This window comes from Calonectris borealis, chromosome 16, assembly GCF_964195595.1.
Source record: "Calonectris borealis chromosome 16, bCalBor7.hap1.2, whole genome shotgun sequence".
In the NCBI taxonomy this organism is placed as follows: Eukaryota; Metazoa; Chordata; class Aves; order Procellariiformes; family Procellariidae; genus Calonectris; species Calonectris borealis.
Window position 1 is genome coordinate 19,884,449 of NC_134327.1, and position 20,736 is coordinate 19,905,184.

Consider the following 20,736-nt stretch of genomic DNA (forward strand, 5'->3'; position numbering starts at 1 on the left):
CAACAGCTGTGGGGTAAGGCAGCAGGAGAAGCCTCAGCTCCTCAGCAGGGAAGGTTAAAGAGGACCTACTTGCTACAGGTGGTGGCACAGGTCCGACGGGAAGTCCCAGTGCTGCATGGGGATGTGCCAGCCAACACCAGAGCTCTGACTAAAAGGTGTCTCCTCCTCGGTGTCCCAAGGAATCAGGGAGAAAAATACATATATACACACACACACCTATCTATCTAGTTTCACTTTTCCAAGGTGAAAATCAGGTTTTCAGGAAGATGAAAGATCCTGCTTGTGTCCACCTTCTCCCCTCTCCACAGCTGGGGAATGCTACAGAAGGCTGGGATGTATGGACACGCTGTCCCCTCCACCCCACAAAGAGCTAGCCTCCCGACACCTCCTTTTGCTCTAGTGAACCTGCCATGCTCCAAATGCAGAAGCCCAGCTCTACGTAACTACAACAAGCATGCGATACCACTCTGAGCGCTGGGAGCAGCAGGGCTTGAACCCATGCGTCTGGAGACAAAGCCGAGCTCTGCACTGCTCTGGGCAAGGGCAGGCGAGGCCCCTCCAGCTCCCAGCAAGCTGCTGACTTGGCAGCCTTCAAGCACCCGCAGCCCAAACTCTCATCCTCACCCCATGCACTGCCCCGACTCTCCTGCTGATTGTCCCACCGCCATCCAGAAGGGCTGCGGGCTGCGTTCACACTTCACTTCAAGTTTCCTTCTGGTTTGAATGTCCTGCTGCAGCCTCATAAATGCCATCTGTAACGCAGGAGCAGCTTCTTTCTCTTCAGATCAGTTCTTCACACCTCCTCACGGTGACCTTCAGCACCTACCCCTCGCAGGGATTCAGCGATGCTTGTGGGCACGGATGCTGTGCGATGCACCGGCTGGCACAGGCTGCCGGCTGCAATACTGGTGCTTTGCCAGCACCAGGCAGAGCGGGAAGGCTGGCAGGCGCGGCGGGGCGAGAAGCACGGGAAGGTACCCAACTCAAATAAAAGCCCAGGGCAGTTTGTTGAGGAGAGCGGCTGATAAGGCACAGCTACCTGGCGGGTCGTGGATCCCTGGGCAGGCACAGACAGATGCAGCCCCAGCTTGCCAAGCGCAAGCGGCATCCAACCACAGCTTGTCTTTCCTCTCTGTGTCCCCTGCACAACCGCCCTTCTGTTCGCGGCAGCCCCGCACCGGGGGGGCTGTTTCATCCGAGGGAACAAAGGCCTGCAGAGGGTTCGTTCAGTACACGCTCCCCTCCGTCTCCTCCACGCACGAGCACCAGCCTCCAGCCGAGATGGGATCAACGCAGCCTTTCAGTGCCACGGCCAGCTTGAGGCCAGGCGCTTGCAGCAGGGGGTGGAGGCGGGCGAAGGGAGACTGCAGCTCTGCGTGTCTTCCCCGCTCCATTTCTGAACTGCGTTAGTCGGAGACCCGAGCCCAGGGTCACCGATATCAAACTGGATTAAGTTACTGGTCGGAGAAATCCAGCACGTGCCTTTTGCAGCAACCAGTACCTGATAATTTTGGAGGAAAGCAATGAGCTCCGGAGCGAACCCAGGAAACGGCTGGGCACTTGGCAGCACTGAAGAGCTCGGAGGGGAAGAGAGCTCCCTGCCCACCCCATGGGCAGAAAGCAGGAGGCTGTTCTTGCCCTCACCCCCCCTCTCACAAACCCACGACAGCAGGAGCATGAGGTTAATGCAGGTACATCTCCCTCCCGGACAGATGCCACACAACATTAGGTGGACGGGCTTGTGGTCCCCACCCTAGCTCTTTCGCGTAACCCCGGGACAAAAACAAACCACCCACACACTTTCCTACATTTTCTCCTTCCTTGCAGCAGCTCAGCCAGGCTCCTGAGTTTTCTGCTGTCATCACATCCATCCATCAGCTTCTTCTGAAGGGCTGAGACCGCTTCACAGCTCCAGGCTTCATGCGTGACACCTCTCAGGGGTGCAGGTGATTTGCCATGAAACACTAGACCAAGCTCCTGCCTCTGCAGCCAAAAAAAGTCAAGGGAGCAATGCAGAAGGGTTGGAAAAATCCCTGCTCTGGCTCCTCTTAATAATCTCTGCTCTTAAAAAAAATAAAAAACAAACACAAAAAAATTCACCGCCTACCAATGCCTTTCCCACCCCACCCTCAACATACCTGCATCTGGGAACACGCCTGCTCCAAACAGAGCACCGAAGGGCTCTACCACACATTGCCGCAGCACAGAGTACAAGAGGCGGCCTCCTTCACAGCAAAATCACATCTCCAGGATCTCTTCCCAAAAGAGATGAAGAGGAGAGGACCATGGATCTAGGCACAGCCAAAGTTGGATGCTAATCCCCTTCATGCAGCGTGGCATCCTGAGAGCACCAAAGCAAAATTACCCGACGCCTGGAGAAGGAGACTCTATATCCACAGGAGATATAGAAGGAGCTGAAGGAGAAGGAGCTGAACCTACATCCCTGGGAGCAAAGGTGCTCAGCTACCGCAGCGTCAGGAGCACCCCAAAAGCAGGTACAGGTGCTGCTCTCCTTTCTTAAGGTTGGCACTATCGAACAGACAGGTCCACTGTGCTCTCCGTGCTGTGACAGCAACACTCCAGGCAAGGGGTTCAAGGCATTTCTGTTCAGATTTTAGCCAACCCCGCTGGGTAAGACAAGCACATAAGCTCTGATTGACTCCCTGCCCTGGACTTTGCCCTCTCTTTGGAGAGGGTAAGCGGGCAGGATAGCCCTGTTACCTGCACTTGTGGGAAATGGAGATGGGGAAGGTTGGGGGGCAGACGGAGAGCAAAGGGAGAGTTTGTTTGGGTACCTATTGAGAACTTCGGTCTCCGCTACTCTGTGCCATCTCCTGCAAGTTCTTCACGGCTCCAGAGCTATAAATAGCCTCAATTTAAACAACTAAGAGGCTTTGTGAGCGAGCGGACTGCTGGAGCAGCCAACATGGAAAGCGGATGGGCAGGACTGGAAGCCTCAGGCGGATGAAACAGCATACCGCGCTGCCAACTCCTGGCACTGCACACTTTCTTGAGCAAGACATTATTCCAGCTGCCGTGGGCTTTGGTGAGTACTGGCAAGCAAACAGTTACAAGCCCAATGTTCCCATCAAGCAGGTATCCACGACAACCTGCAGCATCATTGCTCTACCAAATCCCAGCTGAACTTCGATGCCACAACAATTTCCAGAGGGAGCACAACCCGCACGGGGATGCATCCACCTCGCTGCAGCACCCGGGGAACGCGGGCTCCACTCTGGTGCAATGAACAGGCATGTCCTGAATATCAGAGCTGATGTTAGTACCCCTGTGGTTTGGAAGAGTGGTCTCTTTTTCCCTCCTCATCCCTCCTCTGTGGATATAGAGTCAGATTTTGGCTATCCCCAGCTTTTTCACAGCCATACATGTCTCTCTTCTTCGCATGGAGGCTTGGGAGGGGAGTTGGACCAGCTGGACCTCAGAGGTCCCTTCCAACCTCAACCCCAACTTCAACCTTCCAGCCTCGGTCTGTGATTCTTGCAAGGTGCAAAATCAACTCTCTGAGCACACCCAAAACCAAGCAGGTTGCTGATAAAAACCAGGGAACTGTGCCTGCCTCAGCCCACAGCCCCAGCCCCAGCTCTTTTGGGTAACTGTACTCCAAAGAGCACGGACACTGTCGCGCTGAGGCTGCCAGACCTCCTGAGGCTGATGACAGAAAACAGAAGCAGGGAAACCCTGCAGAGTCGCCTGATGCTTTACTACCAGCTTTTTTTCCCAGACATCTCACTTCTCCTCCGGGCCTTGCTTTCCCCAACGAGAAACACGTCCTCTAGACACCAGTTCTGCTTATGCCGCACTCGGAGGTGAAGTGCCACGACACAGGAGGGAGGGCAGGAGCCGCACACACCGCCTTCCCCCTCCATATGGCTCCCTGCCACTCACCAATGTGCCAGTGTCCCCTTATTAACATCTCCACCAGCCTCAAGATGGCTCAAAGCCCCCGAGACAGGACTCTGATGTTATCCAGCAGTTTTGACTTGCTTCTTTTCACACGTTTAATCCATGGGGTTCGCAAACACCAAGGTCACAGATGCCTCACCCTGGGTTTCTCTCCAGCATTAACTAGTGCTTATGGGGAGCGGGGCGGGGGGGGTACAGCAAGTGCTCTCCCACCAGCTGCCAACGACAAAAGCAGGTCTCCTCGCTTCCCTCTAAAAGCAGAGGGATTTATATATTTTTAGCATTTAAAAAAAAATTAAAAAGAGTCTGTTCCTCCTTCCACAGCCATTGAGGCCCAGAGGTGTTTCATTCTGAAGAGGCTTTTATAGAAAAATACAATGCCTTTGCAGAATGCTGCGGGAAACCCCAGAAAATGCATATTCTCTGAAAAAGGAAGGAGCTCAGAGAGCTTCAGACAAAATGAGCCGTGGGCAGAGACACTTAGATTCAGCCGCACAGATCTTGCAACACTTTCCCCAAAAAGCCTCTCCTGAGCGGAGCGAACTCAAGCAATTCTCAATGCTATGAACCCTTCACAAGATATCCAAAGCGCTCTGCAACCCAGGAATCCTCCCAGCCCACCAGCCTGGTGCTAACACGTACCCAGCTCTGGCAGAGACCTCACTGAAAGGGCCACAGCAACACAGCAGGTCCAGCAGGGAAGAGCCCCATCTCTCTGATGGTCCCATCAAGATCCCATTCATCTCTGGGTCCCATCAAGAATTTGACCTGGACAGGACCTTTTTGTCCCTCTTTATGAATGCTGGGAAACGAAGACTAGGTGAACAGAAACACTCCCTTAAATCTCATCTGGGAGACAGTTCAGTGCCCTAATTCCCTCCTAACACCTTACAGATGTGGAAGGATGCACACTGAAGAGCTGCCACCGCCACTTCCAGCAGCAGCAGGAGAAGCCACCACGAGCCCACAGCTCCCAAACCATTCACCTGCAGCAGCAGCAACAGAGGTATGTCCTGCCGCCAGCACCCGGACTTGTGGCACTGCACCTCGCTGCTCCCAGCTTCATGAAGGGTTTGGCACGTCGGGAAGCTCAGCCGTGATGGGTCTGCAGGCTCAGCTGAACGCTCTCATCCAACAACAGCCCAGGCCAAACACCTTTAAGCGTACGAGCAAGGAGGAGCCCAAGGAGACTGGTAACTAAACCAGAATTGTCTGGCTACACACAGCTACCAAGGATGAATTTAAAAGCAACACCTTTGCCCTATGCAGAGATTTCAGCAATAAGATCCCTCTAACTAACATGCATATAACCCTTGGTACCTCTGTTCTTTAAGTAGCTATGTCCTCCTGGCTGGGGAAAGCAGGGGCATGCTCCTGTTTAGAAGATAGGACGCTGATATGTAGAAAGAGACTGTGCAGCCTGGTCCAGAAGAGACCAGGGACTCAAATATGGATGTCACACATCTACTGCTTCTACCATTAAGGCCCTTCTTCTTCCCCCCTGTGTCCACCTGACTTCAGCACACCGGGTACTCCAGACCACCCAGCCTCACCCAGGCAACAGGAGACACTGCAGCCTCCTCCCAGCTTCTAAAAGCTCGAAAGCCAAACAGCACTGATTTCTTCCCTTATTCCCACCCCACCGTGAGAGAAGCCTCCCCCAATTCCCCCACCAAGTACAGACCAACGTCACTGGTGAAGTACTCGCGTCCCTGTTTTCCTGCCAAGGAAGGTCTGCGTTCACCCCTGAGACAGACCAGAGCAGGCTTGGCTCTGTGCTGCTCTAGAGCAGCCAAAGCATTATCAGCTGTGAAGGCGGCCACAGGCAGGGATGGGAAATCACCAGGAAAAGCAAAGTCTATCGCAGAACTCCTGTCCAGCCTCAAATTGACTCCCCAGTACTCCATTTCCTTCCTGCGCTACAGGACTCCAGGGACGAGGACATTCAGAGGCAGGGCTACCTACCCTGATTTGTTCTATTTACTTAATCAATTTTTTAAAGGAATATATTTATCTGTTGCTCTCTGGAAACCAGTCATCCTCTGCTTCTTCACCCTGTTGTCTCGCCATAGGAACCGCGGTACTTTGATGCCTGACAGCCTGCCTGATCTCAGCAGGTCTTTTGAACCCACTTCCATAATCACTGCCTAAAGCAGGTTCTTCCCACGCAATTCAGTGCTCAGTGAATCACGGCCAGTGATTTTCCTGTCTCCAGGAACCATGCAGCACTTAGCCGGGATGAGTTCTCTTCTCCCTTTAGCAGGGGAAATACATAATTATCAGAAAAACCACTCCTGTCCTAACAGGACACCGGCTTTATCTGCACCGAGACCGGCAGTTCCTGTTCTTGCCCCAACATCCGCTCCACCACGAAGGCTGGTTGTTCAGGAAATTTATTTCCACGTGTCAAGATTTCACTTAGTTTCTCAAGCTCCTCCAAGCTACAGACTTCGAATCATGAGCAGTCTCAGCTGGCATACACGAGGCTGCAGAGACACAACCTTTTCAGGGCCCGGTGCCAGCTTTGCACTGGAAGCTCCTAAATCTCAGTGCTGGCTGCGCACAGGCATACCGGGGTATTCACCTGTGAGCCGTCAACACCTTCCCCAACTCTTCAAGGCAACAGGGGAAAAAGCAGAAGTCTGGAAGGAATAATCCTGCAGGAAGGACCCAGCTCTGTTCGCAGGATCCCTCTAAACTAGAGGGGACAAACCTACACAGCACAGACCGCCGGCCAGAACTGTGGGCCAGCCACAAAGGTTGGTACACACAGCAACAGACGTTGGGAACTGCACAAAATGGCCTTTTTAAAGGCCTCGTGGGCATTGCTAGGAACTCAAGCCCATGACTGAGAGCAAAGACAACAGCTAATTGGTTTCACACTGTTACCAGCTCAACAAGAAAACCCAAGACAAGGCTACAAAGGAGCAAAGCGTGACGTCGCTTGCCTCGGAGTCTCCCCGAGACGTGCACCAGACACCGTGAAGCAGATTCCGGGAGTTGCAGCAGCAGAAAGGCAAGAAAACAAGGAACTACACGACAGATACTACATGACCATCACAGCAAACGCCTCCAGTGGAAAGCCACAACAGCTTGGGGACACTCAGAAGCAAGCAGCTATTCCTAAAAGACTAGCGGCTCCAAACAGACTCAAGCAAGTACAAACACCCAACCAGGCTGGAATCTACACAAAGCAGGCATTAGGCAAAGGCTCAAATATTATTAGCACAAAACACGGCAGCCTCTGTAGCCAAGCCCCCGGGCAGAGGATTTTTAGATGCTTTTGACATACCTCTCAACCTGTCAGAGACTAAATGCAGGACACCAGCCCTCCAATATCAAGAAAAATTCCTCACTGCAAGTGGCTGATGGGGAAGGGGCAGAGGCAATGACTCAGAGACACATTTGAGGTGCTGATTTCATCGAGAAGAGATAGAAATTGAGGGTTGGAAACACTGAGCTCTTCTTCAGAGTAATTCTGTTTTGGTGAGTTTCATTCCCCTGGATTTGGTATTCAAAGCGTTTCACTGCTTTTGCATGAAAACAGCTTCTCTTGCTCTTTTGAGTTCAGGAACTCTTGCTAGTTATTGCCACCCAACCTGGAGTCACAATCCTCCGTGACACCTACAGTGTAGCTGGGAGGTCAGAAAGAAGAGGAGCCACAAGAACATGGCAAACTCGTTAAAGGAACTGAGATCCCGTTCCCAGGCAGCCACCTTCACAATTCAGGTGAGTGAGGAAGAGCTGGGATGAGTCCTGCAGTCTACTACAGGAGCCATCAGCAGCCCTGTAAAAAGGACATGGCTTGGCATCACTCAAATTGGTGGAAATTCGGCTCTAGCTTTCACAAGGAATTGAACTGAGCCTCTGAATTGAAAGGACCCGACACCCAATAGGATGCAAAGCAACTTATCTCCCAAATGCACCGGCCCGGATTCAAGCTGAGAGGTAAGCAGGTAAGCAGGCTCCTTCCCCTCCTCCTTACCTTCGCACCCGGTGGTGTAAATGCTGATGCTGCCGCGTTATAAGGGCACTTTCCCAAACAGGGCCACTGTGACTACTCCTATACCAGCTCACGGCTGGGTGCCCCGGGTAGGGCGCACTACTGAAGCCATGGTCCGACTCCGTCTCTGCGGCCAGCGATGAGGCAGAGCTCCCCATGGTTCCCCCCTACCCAGGCCACGCTGAGATTTATCCTAGGTTAGGTCCAAGCCAGTGGCACAGGCAGTTCGGGTGGAATAGGCGAGGCGCTGCGGCATGGGCTGCTGTAAAGATCCCAACACACTGGAGAAAGGAAGGTCGGTTCTGATCAAGAGTTAAAAAAAAAAAAAACAAAAGAGAAAGGGGGGAAAAGGAAAGAAAAAGAGAGAAAGATAAAGTATGATTTAAGCAACAACCCTCCATTTTTAGAAGCCTATTAATGCATGCTCTGACCAGGATCCCCATCCCAGCACTTACTGGGATGGGAAGGGCCGTTTCACTGAATCCAGCTTTTACTGCCTGGAGATGGTGAGTACAGGGGCTCTAGAAGAGGCTCTCCCCAGTTGAGCACCAGGAGTTCCCAGGCACGGAGGAAAGCACACCGGAGCCCAGCAGAAAGCCCTTGCCCCCACGGTAAAGCAGCAGAAAAGGGGGCAAGCAAGTCTCAGAGCCCAAACCAGCAGCCCTTCTGAATCACACGCACAAAAGGTTATTCTGAAAGCTCCCAGCTCTGACTGGCACACCAGGTTTTTAGTTACCTCAGCTACGAGGAGTACGACTTGATGGCTTGCATGCGGTGAGGAGATTTTATTTTTCTTGTACGTAAAACAAACTATCCCTCTTTTCCTGTTCCCCACTTACACCACAGTAAGGCTGAAAACGGGCAGGCTGGGTATCTGCACAAGTATGTTTTCTGTGACTGTTCCACACAGTGCAATGAAATACTTTCTTTCAGCTCATGCCAATTTTTAGCTGATACTGAGCATCCCCCTATCCACAGAAGCAGGTTTGGGGCTTTGTCTGTTCTTCCTTTTCTCCCTCTCTCTCTCCTACTTTTTAGAATTTATTCTTTGAGCATCCTCACAGTTAAACCACAGAAACATTTCGTGTCCTCTAGTATACAAAGCAGTTTAAACATACACATGTCTCTCCTTAACGGAAAAAGGCACAGCAATCTGGATGCATGTCAGGAGGAACGGATCAAGGGAACATTTAACACAGCAAAAAAGAAGAAACGAGGAAGAAAAAAAAATTAGCACAGCTGAGCTTATTCAATTACCCACCAGGATTTATAGAGATGAATGAACTGTAGAAGGACCTTTGCGAAGAAACTTTGTACAGTAAAAAGGTTGAAACAAAGACTCCTAAAATACAGTTTTTCAATCCCAGGATTGTTCTAAGGGATCAAGACAGGCCTTGATAGATAACAGACTCTCAAATGCAGCAGCGCAAGGAGCAGGTGCAGTTTTGCTATGAGCTTAATACCGGAATGTGCCGGCATTAGGCCATTAGCTGGCAACCTGCAAAGCCTGGACTAACAAAGTAAAACTGAAAAAAAAACCCAAGAACACAATTTTCCCTACCTCAGTTTCCTCGTTTTAATTGGTCTGCCTAACTGCTGTGCATCAGCCAACACATCTCCACACTTTGCTTCCTGCTACCTGCCCAAAAGCAAGATTTCACTGATTTTTTGCAGATCCAGCCAAAATGGATCCCTGGCGCTTCCCCTCTCATTTCCTGCTATTCAAGCAGTTAATTTGCAACAAATCCAATTTTCTGGCTAAATGAAAGCCATGTGATGTGAGGGGAAGAGTATTTCCAAGTATCATCAGCTCAAGCCTAACTGGAGACACCAGTTGTCCCACACTTACGGCATCTCTGGCTTTTCTGCCGCAGCCCTCGGCGGCTCCCCCATAGCGAGCGCTGTTCGCGCTCCAGCAGCCGCGCTGCGCAGCGGCAGCAAAGGCACGGGGCTGCAACTAAGAGACCTGCTAGAAGAACAAACTCTGTCCCTCACCTCAAGACTTGGTTTCCACCATGACAGAGTAAATAAATAAAGGCAAGATGGGTAGAAACACAGCCTGAGTGAAACGGAAGGCAGGATGCTCAGTCAGTCAATAGCCTTTTTCCCCCCTCGAGCAGAGCTAAACTGCCAAATAAAACAATTCCACAGGCTGGTTCGAGACCACTTCCTCAGCTGACTCTCAAGCTGGAAAAGCAGAACCCTTTGCTTCCTCCTCCTACACACGGAAACGCCAGTTTTAGCTCACCACAACAGGCGAGAGACATGCCTGCAGCCCGCATTACTGCCGGTTCCCAACGCGTTGCTTGTGCCTTGGCCCGTCCTCCTCCGCCAGGTCTGCACCGGGGAGCCCGAGCAGGCAGCTCCACACAAACGCTCTGCAGGGAGAGGAGAGGCTGGGAGCCCTGCTTTAAAGCGGTGCGGTAAAACCCCACGGTGGGTGGAGCTGGGAGAGGAAGGCACCTATAAATAGGTGGAGGATAACCTAGCTAAGACGTAGTGATCTCCAAGACTGTCTGGTCTAAGTGGGCTGCTTGGCTGCGAGCGCTGCGTGAAATCGGATTTCTCCGGGCAAAGCAGTAAATCCTTTTCTTCAGGGTCACCCCTCACGCCAGGTGAGAGCAGCCAATGAACAATATTTAGGGGGGAATGTTGGCCCAAGAAGGGGAGAGGGCGAACCTGTTCGAAAACAGGAGGAGTGGCAGCGTTACAGCTCAATGTAAAACGTGTACATGCTCGCCATGCTGAGCCAGAAAACGCCTTTGGCCACACCAGGCAAATGAAGAGCCTGCAAGAAGTAAAGGTGAGAATGAAAACTACACTCGGCAAGGGAAGGGGTCAATTAAAGAAGCCTACAAAGAAGAAAGCCCCTCTGGAAGCACCCAGCCTTATTTTTGAGGAACCTCTCCCACCGGGGAAGGAGATGCCCCAGGAGATGCCCTGCAGGCACATCGCCCGTGCTGAGCAGGGGAGGCTTCAACCGCGGAAGGGGAGCAAACTGCCAAGACCTCCGCTGCCTTGGCAGGCGGGAGCAGGATTTTCCTCCTAATTAATAAAGCACTGCTTCCACCTATCTAATCAGGAAAGGAAGCAACAATGTGAACAGATTGAAGTGTCTTGAGAAGGGTGGATCTCACTCATGGAAATTAACAGTTAAGCACCTTAGCAAGATGCTGAGTTTGGATTTTGGTTTTTTGCCCCTTGCAGCTGCAATAATTACCAGGTTTCAACTGACGCTGTTTAACTGCTCCCAAAATAAAACCAGATTTGATCTTTCCACCCCCAAGCTACTCGCACCCACTTACCCTGATCTGTTGTACTTGATGCAGACCCCTCCTCAAATTGCCCCAGCGCCACCCTGAGCAGCAGGCACTTACAGCGAGTTCAGGACCAGCAGAGCTTTCCCATGGAGGTTCCTCCTGCTGCCAGGACAGCGGAGCATTCCCCTGGATGCTTCCAGATAAACCCTATTCCTCAACACCAGTCAGCAGTGCTGACCCTTTGGGCCCCAGCTCTTCTGTCACACCACCAACAGCAAAGCAGGCAGGAAGGGTGGGGATCTGGGTCTGCCCAACCCCCTTTCCTTCCCTCTGGCTGCAAAGGAGGTTTTGGCTCTGAAGAGAGCGAAGAAAGAAAAAAGGGAACTAGGCCACATGGTTCAATGTATCTAGGAAGTTGCAGGATCAACTTTTCCTAGGATCTCCTAGGATCAGCCCCAAGCGCTTCCCTTTGGCACGCAGCAGGAAGAAGAGACAGGGTCCATGGAGCAGCTCCAGCCCACTGAGGAAACCAGTCAGGCAGACTGGCCCCAGTTGGTCCCATGTGCAGAACCCCCCTCCTTGTGATGGGATATCCCCCACACTCCTTTTCTTATTAATTTATTCATCCATGCAGCACAAGCCAGCTCAGCTCCTGCCTGAGTCTTCCAACCTCTCTTGGTTCTCAGCTTCCCAGACTCAGGGGCAAGACTTCGTCACTTCATTAATCCCTCCACTCCCCCAACCCATAAATAAAGTCACCTCTGAGCTACTCCCTTGCTCCAGGGAAGATCCAGCAATGAAAACACAGCCACCCCCCACAGCAGATAGTTCTTGAACGAGGTGCCTGGCCAGCAGCTGGCCCAGGAGAGGGCACACCATGTACCTGGGGGAAAAGTATCGCTCCAAGCTGTGCCCAGAGGAAGCCACATAGCAGGAGGCTTAATTCTAGGACTGAAGCTGCAGGCCCTTCTCTTCCCTCTGCTGTGTGAACTCCCCTGCCTGGGGGCCGACTGAGACAGGCTGGGACATGGTACCGCCCTCAAGAGCAAAGGAGGAGTTCTCTACTCTCACTCACATGCAGCCTGCTGCTTGCACGGAGAAACAAGGGTTCCTGAAGAGCTTTGGATGTCCAGTCCCCACACACAGCCCTGGCAGGAGCAGCCTCCTCTCTGGGGACTGCAGGACAACTCACACATCCTAAACACAAAGTAGTTCAGGGGCAGATGAGTGCAGCTGGAGGAGCTGTGGTTGGCTTGGGGCGTCAAGCTGGAGGAGACCACTTCATACATCATGAAGACATGGCCCTCTACCAGTCCTGCCACCATGCACAGGAGGAGATCTCCCCACCCACCACCGAAGGAGACACATGCTCACAGGGGTCCAGGGAACAGCGTGCAGGGATGGGTAAGGTGCACAGCATGAGACATGTCAGCCTAAGAAGGTTATAAAGTCACAGAGAAGGTCAGGCACAGGATAACTAAAGAAGGACGCAGAGTGGAGGCCTGATGGTTTGTCGTGCCAACCAAGCACGGAAAAGAAGCTCAAGCATTTGTGTGCACAGCAAGTGATACACAGCCGGGCTCCCAGCTCCACAAGGCAGGGTGGCAGAACCTGAAGACATGCAAAGCCAAGGACCAGCACCAAGCAGAGCATGACTTGTATTCACCAGGCTGAGATGACCCTGATAAAAGAAGTAACCCCAGGGGAGGAAGGGTGAACAATCTCTCTTTTTCCACAAGGCAGGGGGGAAAAGAGCAGACAAGCAACAAGACACCCACCTCAGACAGATGCAGGACAGATTGAAATCCAAGATGCTAAACACCAACCCAAGGAGAGCTCTACGGCTCAAGTGCAGCAAAAGATCCCGTGGTCACCCGTGGGACCCCTGTTGCAAAGCAGCCAAGCAAACTGGAATGCTCCATGCTGAGCAGGTGTCTTGCACAAAGCTGGTGTCTTGGTGACAAGAAACAAAGTTTTGCTCCTCTTTCTTCTTGTCCTCACCTGCCAAACCAGCACTACAAGGCAGCCCGAGTGCTGCACTCTTGGTAGGAAATTAAACTGTCAGCAAGTTTCAGTTCCTTGCAAAGCTTGTGGCAGGGAGGGGTGGGAAGGTACCTCCAAGGACAGACTGAGACATAGGTATAACAGGAAGGACAGGCCAGTGGTTGGCACACTCAGCTGGGACGTGGGAGGCTTTTCAGCCCTCATGCTCTACCACAGAGCTTCCCGTGTGACTCGGGGCATAGTCCTGTGACTCAGAAAGCACTGCCCTACCTCCCAGGGCCAAGAAGTTTTCACGTTCGCAAGGCACTAGGACGACAGGCAGTGCGCAAGCACTGCAAGTGGGAGGACAGGGAAAATGGAGAGAAGGGTAAAACTTACCCACCCAAATGTTTGGTATGGGGCAGCAGGGCCGAGAGAAGAGAGGCAAGTCAGATGTTCAGCCTTAGAGGAAATCTAGGGGACTGGAAGCTGCAAATGAGCTATTTCCAAATCACGGTGAGAAAGAAGATTGGTCCGCTACTTGCAGAGATATCATTAGATGAAATTAGCTGCCTGGAAACAGATTTCCAGATGGGCTATTAATGAGGTAACAAGATAATTTAACCTGGAGTCCTAGACCAGTGCAGAACAGGACCTCACCCTTCATGCTACACTTTAGCAAAGTCCAGAACAGCAGCACGTCTTTCTGGCCACGGACATCAACGTGCAAAGGCAAGCTTGAGGATCTTTACCTTCTTTTAGCTGCCTTGAAACTGGTTCTGGCCCAACTTTAACACAGAAGAAACTCATACACAGCAGCTGAGTTGGGCTGAGCTGCACTTAATGCCCAGCACTGATTCCTCGTAAGCATGCAGGCAGGGGAAGATGCGTCCAAAGCCTGAAGCCAAAGATTGATAGGAAAAGTAGATTTATTGTAGAGTCAGCTCAGCACAAAGCAACTAGCGTCGAAGTCTGAAAAAAGTTTCCTCTTCTCCCTTGCACAGGACACTGTAAACCAGTGATAGATTATCCAGTGAGCTACTGGAAATCTATCCACGGTCACTTTGAGAGAGGGGATTATACAGATTTGAAAAGGCAATCAACATCTTAATTACAAGCTATGGAGAGAAGAAGAGGGAGAAGCAGTGGACAGGAAGGTTCTTGAAAATAAGGGTTAACTTCAAAACCCACCTCCATTGACAACTGAGGAACAGAAAGATCTTTTTCTGAATAAGCATGAAAATGGCAACAAAGCAGGGTCTGCTGAAGCAGGGTCTGAATGTACACGCATTTAAAAAAACCCCCACATCCGAATCTCTAAAACCCTGGTGCTCTATTAAGTCAATTAACATTGCTTCAATGAAGTGCAACGAGCCGCTTGTATCCTCCAGTTTACTAGCCAATTGTGGCCGGCTTTTGAGTGCAGTGTTAACAAAAGCGTGTGTGGGCTGGCATGGTTTGTCTCATTAGTGACATCGCGGTAATGCCACAGAAAGACAGACAAGGGGAAGAAACAAAACATGACAAGCCACAGCATCCAATCTTGGGAAGCTTTACCAGCAGATCTAATTTCCAGATCTTTTCCTCTCTGTATTTATAATCCTTGTAGCAGAGTTCTGTCATCCTACCCAGCCCACAGACTGCCCCAGTCACAAAACATGCCAGGCTGAAAAACCACCTCGACAGACTGCCTGCTGAGACCAGTTGCATTATAAAAACAGGAAGCTTTTACTTGCCTGCTACCAATATGCTATAGATTTAATGCGAAGTAGCACAAGCAGGAATGCTTTGCAGAAGAACACACACACGGGACTCTTGCCAGGAAAAATGCATCCTGAGTAACACATGTGCTCTTAGTTTCCTCTTTTTTTCAGAAAGGTTTAACTACACTCTGGGTTTCCCAGCAGCAATAAAACATTTTTTTCCCCTTTCTCACTTACAGCAGAGTGTTGATTGGTAAACAGCAGATCTTCCTGTCTGAGGCTGTGCCAGCCTGTGCAGAACAGAACTGTTGTTATTGCACATTCACAGCTAGAGATAAACATGAATAAGAGCCACGAGTAAGAGCCAGGCACCGGCTCTTCAATACACTGCTTTATCAGGTTCACCTTGATTTGACTGTTTCTGACAACATCTCTCCCTCCTGAAGGGGCAAGATGGCAAAAGTAGCAAGGACAAACATTGAAAAAGACGACAGAAGTGACAGTAGCGCAAAAAGGGTTCTTCTGTATTCGCTAACATTCACAAACTGTGCAGCTCAGAACTCCATCTGCACTTAAAACACTCAAAAGCACAACACAGAAATAAACGGGCCCAGCAAAACCAAGCTCCCAAAAAGAAGCAATGGAAAAACAAAGTAGCTTTCAAGACAGGACAAATCTGCATTGAGAGCCATGACTGGTGCAGGACATAAAGGTTACAGCGAACCAGGGAAAGAAAAAAATTTGCAAGTCATCCCTCATCTGCAAGATGACACTCTGCAATAGCACAAGAACAATAAACCAGCCCAGGAAAACTGGATACTGGAAGTCAGAGGAGGGTTTCTAACCTTTCAAAGAGCAGATCTCTGGACCAACTGCTCCAGAAGCTCTGGGGAAAAAAGCACACAGTTAGTTCCAACAATTAGTTCCTGGACAAGTTCGTGACCTGCACAAGATGACTGTCTTCAGCAGCAGGGAACTGGACTTGATGACCCATGAAGTTCCTCCCAATCACTCAGCAAACTGAATTCGTAGAGGGCCATAGGTGCCCAGGCATAGCACAAACATGAGGTCATACCCAAAAGGACATCAGGGATTGTACCTTCAGATCATGCTAAGCTGACAGATAAGCAGATGAAGAGCTGGCCACTGCAGAAGGCCAGGGGAGGGGAAGAGAGCTGCAGCAAGAAGCGGAGTCTCACAGCCAGTGAAAACCCAGGGCATGGACTTGGAAAGCAAAGTCTCAGAGACAGGAGGTGGAGGAGATGTCCCCTGAGCACACTGTCCCCAGACTCTCCAGCCACAGCTTTAATTTTAACACAGATTAGACAGACGGTAAATATGTAATTCGTCCAAGCCGCATCTAGCTGCATCCCTTGCTAGAGACAGCTCACAGTTTTCACTGCACTGCCCTGTCCAGAGCCACACAGGCTCTCCACACAGGGCAGCAGTACCTGGGTGTCTCCTTCTGCCATTTTTATGCAATTTCGTCTTTCCTGGCTTTAATCATGTCCCAGTTTCCAACCAACTGGCCTAGATTTAAACCACCACATCTCTGGCTGTGCCTCAGGCAAGCGCAGAGATAGGATAAGCCTGACAGACGACAGTGGCATTTGGCACTTCCATCACAAACAACCAGGAGATAAAAGTAAGAATCACTGAGAACTGCACAAGAGGCTGCCACCTTCCCCGTGAGCACAGGGGAGGTGGGAAAGGGAGAGTGAAACCCAGGGCGGGCGAGAAGATAGTTCCTCTTCTAGCACAGCTCAGCGCGATAACCTCATGGAGAAGCATCACATTACGGCTTACCCCTCTCCACCTCCAGATTACATCTGTATTCTGTCCTGGGCCATCCTGAAAAACATGTGAATCCTTCTGCACGCTGATGTCGTAGCCTTGCCATTATTTCTGCTAGGAGATGATATTGTTATTGAAATTATATGACTGGAGTAACACCTGGTAAAGTGATATAGATATAACAGTGCCTGACACCACTACGATACTTGCCTTTCCTCACCAGAGTAGCTATACTGGCTTACTGTCTCCGTCACAAGCGGCTCCTCTTCAGCTAGACCAGTACAGCTGGAACTGTAGGATGTGTTCAATTACACAACGCCTTAAGCAATATTTGCCCATGAGAGCAGTTATTTGAACAAATATAATGATCACATGAGGAAAACGCTGTACTCTTAAGATGAGAGGGCTGAAACATAATGCAGATGCTTTGAGTAAGAAGCTGCCTTTGCTACAGCAAAGCCAGCTCTAATGGGCCATCCGACATTCCTCCCCGCACAGCGATGGAGCTGGCCTCTTAACCAAGACCAGCTGGCTGCATCCTGAACCCACGTTAACCCAAACAGGCAGACGGAGAAGAGATCACGTTACAGGAGTCACTCTCAAGTGCCTCGCAAGACATATCCAGCAGCCTTAGCCTCATGTGGTGCTACAGACCCCCAACCTTCCCTCCACCAGGCTCTGCTTGCTGAAGCACCCCACACGGCAAGGTCAGGCAACGGGAACAAGGGCTTTGCACACCTGCAGTCGCATTCACAAGACACTCCAAGGCTGCACCAAAACTGATCCAAGAGCAGGAACGTTACTTCATCCCTCCCACAGCTGAGAACTAGCCATGGCGCAGATCTCAGCCGACACCTGCCTGGTGACAGTCACCACTCAAAGACCAGAGTGCTCATGGCCTGGCTTCACTGACCCTGAACTGTAAGAGATTCCTGCAGACCTTCTGCTGAGGCTGGACACCAAAGTCACACGGAGACTCCAGCTAGCCCACGAGCATCCAGGCAGACCAGACTGGCCCACACGCAGCGCGCTAGTGTCCATTCAAATAGTCCAAAGCCCTGGCCTGGCTCATTTGAACACAAGAACAACACCATCAGACGCTCTCCTGCAGCGGGCACTGTAAGCGTATCCTGAAGGTACAAGCTCAGACTGGCTTCCCACTACCTTGTCCTGTCTCTGCAGAGCAGGCTCTGAATCGCCAGGCTGAAAGCAGCCCAGCCTCATAAGGTACAACACAGTCATCTCCCTGTCCCAGTCCTGGGCTGGGAACTGCCGCGGCACTGTGGTTATTGCAGGCAAAGCAACGCAGAGTTTCTTAGATTAATTTATTTCCCTGCCCTTGCGCTGCCTCAAACACACCCTGGGACAGTCATGCAGTTTCCACGACTTAAGATCGCGAGGTCCTGCAAGACCCCTCATTTTCTCTTCCACTCTTACAGTTTCTTCTTCGCCATGAGAAAACCAGGGGACGCCAGCATCCCCACCCACAAGAGCACGTGGCCTTCACACAGACAGCGAGGAGAGGGGAACACTCAAAGAAGGAATCAAAACAAGGAAGAAAGACAAGAACGAGAGGCATGGGAGACAAGAAGCAGCGTAACCGTGCTTACAAACCAGAGGAGAAAAGGTCTTTTTCCTTTCAGCCCCTCCTAGCCCAGCACAGAGCCAACTGCAGTCAGAAAAGCCTCTCACCCAACACGGTTTCTGCTCTGCAGGTCCGATGCCCAGTTGGTGTGAAGTCAGCCTGGTGTCCCCGGAATCGAACGGCTGCTGTTGGCACCAGCTGAGCGGCCCGGATGGAGGAGCATGCTAGACGGTCTCTGCGCAGAGCCGCCGGCAGCACACCAAGCCTGCCAGAAGGAGCGGCTGCTGCACCGAGCTGGGGAACAGAGAGGAAAGAAAGGCAAGTAAGAACAAATGGCTGCTGAGACACCGGACTGATCAGCATCGCACCAGCACACGCAACCAACCTCACATTTTAGATGACTCAATCAGTATCCGCTTGAACTACAGCTCTCAGAAGGCTCTGTGCTTCCCGTGGCATCCGGCTGGCGACGGGCTGGAGCTCGGTCCCACCTGGAGACAGGAACCGGTCTGCTTTTGGGTCGACTCAGGGTCTTCACTCGTGGCTTCAGAACCTTTGGCGGTGACTTTATAGTTCTTTTCCCACCACTGGCGTTACTCTCTCTGACGGAGGCTGCTGCTTAGCATTCTGGTGAGAGCTGTTGTCGTACTAGGTAATGCAACACCTCATGAGCACAGCAGGATCTTAACGATAAGGATTCTGGACAGCTCTCGACAATTAGCAACAGGGCAGGATCTCCCAAGGGCTCTGGATGTGAACGCAGGGATGTCTGGAGGGGCACACTGCCTGAATGTTCAAATACAGAAACAGATGTTAATTACTCCGCGTGGCCAGGACATCGTTAGTAGTTACATCTACTGGAAATTCAAAAGTACAAATTCCTCTGATTATGTCAAACGTGCCCATCCCACCCCCGGAAGGCATGACGTTTGAATACTTGCCTCAGCAAACCTCCCTCCCCCGAGACATTTCCCCTTCCCCCTTCATATTCTCTGCTCTCAAAACAACCTGTTTTAATGAAATTCATACTCGGTGAAAGTGCTGTCTCCTTTGGGACAGGCTTTTATCAGATGGAGGCAACAAGAACCCTTGTCCATAACTGTTTGGCTCACCGGCACACTCTCACTTTCTCTATTTTAGATTGGGGAGGGAGCAAAAAAGCAAATAAGGATTCAGCCAGAACAACGTGATCACTGAGCCTCTTTGGGAGCACGGCAGAAGGACGCAAGAGCCACAGACCCGGTTCTGCCCCCACCGCCTTGCCCACTCTCCCCACAGCCACACCATCGGGTGCAGCACGATGCCCCTGGGGCAGGCTATGGTCAATTCACATGGAGCTTTTCTCTTCCAGCGCTCTGCACCACTGAGATTTCCAGGCAGTGGGGAGAAGACGACCTGTGGAGTACACCTGGACAGGTGCTGCTAAGGAATCAAACCAGCAAATGGAGACTGTTGAGGGCAAGAGACGCCACTCAGCGACCAGTAAAAAGTAAACAAAGGACTGATTAAGGTTCAGAAGGACCATCCTGATCCTTTTAAACCCAAGGGTCTGTACAGCACTGGCTACAACATCTGGCCCACAGCATCTCCGAGGCACTCAGTCGAGCCGCTCCTACTCACTGGAAAGGCTTAAGACTTATGAGAGCTAAAGAGAGAGCGAGACAAACACTGGAGGACGGAGCACCCCACAAATGCCTACATCAGTCTACGTGACACCACGTCACTTTTCTTGCAGGAGACGTGTTCGCATACGCATGGGCTAGGAAGAGAAACCGCTTTACACCCAGCAGCTTGAAATAAAACCTTTTGGCTGTGCTGAAATTCCAAAGACTGCCCGAGCTCTGCCGGCTGGTCTGAGTCTTGCAGGCAGGTGACCGATAGAGACAAGCTGGAGAGCAAGAGCTTGACCACATCAGTGCTCCAGCCCCTCTGGAGAGCAGAGCTGCCACGGAGGGAGGATACAGCCCAGCACGCAAGGACCCTCGTGCTGTGTTCCCACTTCCACGGACCAGCACAAATACGGGGGAGTTAACTTGTCACCCAGCAAAGCTGTCTGAGAGTTAGCTTCTCCGCAAACCTTTTTGTTACCGGAGCAGAAGGACTTCTGCTGTCAGAGGAACACAACACAGCGCAAGCTGGGAAGCTGCCTGTGATATCCTCAGTCCTCAGGAAACCAGAATCATCTGGGCTGGCGCTGGAAGCAAGATGCTGAAAGGGAAACTTCGGTGCCGCAGGAAGTGCCACGTTAGAAATGCAGCTGGGCGATATCACCGGAGGGGGACGACAGCTTTTTGTAAGGTCTCGGTCTCTATTTTACCAAAGCGAATGATAACCCTGCAGCTTTGGTAAGGGCTGCTGATCCCAGGACTGGGGTGAGATGCCAGCTTGGCCTCCCTGACACACTGCAATCGCCACCCTCCTCTAATGCTGACGCTGTTCAGGCCCACAGCATTTAGTTAGCGCCCTGGCTTGCTACAAAAGGGGCTG

The 20,736-nt window shown here is 51.4% G+C and overlaps 1 protein-coding gene across 16 annotated transcripts in view; it reads right to left on the minus strand.

Annotated features, from left to right (window-relative positions):
- The window catches only part of CAPN15 (calpain 15), a 61,527-nt gene that overhangs the window by 36,466 nt on the left and 4,325 nt on the right, over positions 1 to 20,736 (minus strand). For 5 of the 16 annotated variants that reach the window (XM_075165791.1, XM_075165800.1, XM_075165799.1 and 2 more), the window contains exons 2-6: positions 18,635 to 19,035; positions 18,357 to 18,543; positions 15,716 to 15,756; positions 15,108 to 15,160; positions 7,907 to 8,226 (exon numbers count right to left, since the gene is read on the minus strand). In XM_075165791.1, coding sequence (XP_075021892.1) covers positions 7,907 to 8,082 — 176 coding nt within the window. In that variant the 5' untranslated portion in view covers positions 8,083 to 8,226; positions 15,108 to 15,160; positions 15,716 to 15,756; positions 18,357 to 18,543; positions 18,635 to 19,035. Of the gene's footprint in view, positions 1 to 624; positions 1,034 to 1,808; positions 1,984 to 2,138; positions 2,292 to 7,906; positions 8,227 to 10,172; positions 10,196 to 15,107; positions 15,161 to 15,715; positions 15,757 to 18,356; positions 18,544 to 18,634; positions 19,036 to 19,278; positions 19,368 to 20,736 lie in introns of those variants that run through there. The other 11 variants (XM_075165793.1, XM_075165796.1, XM_075165803.1 and 8 more) reach the window with 11 other exon arrangements.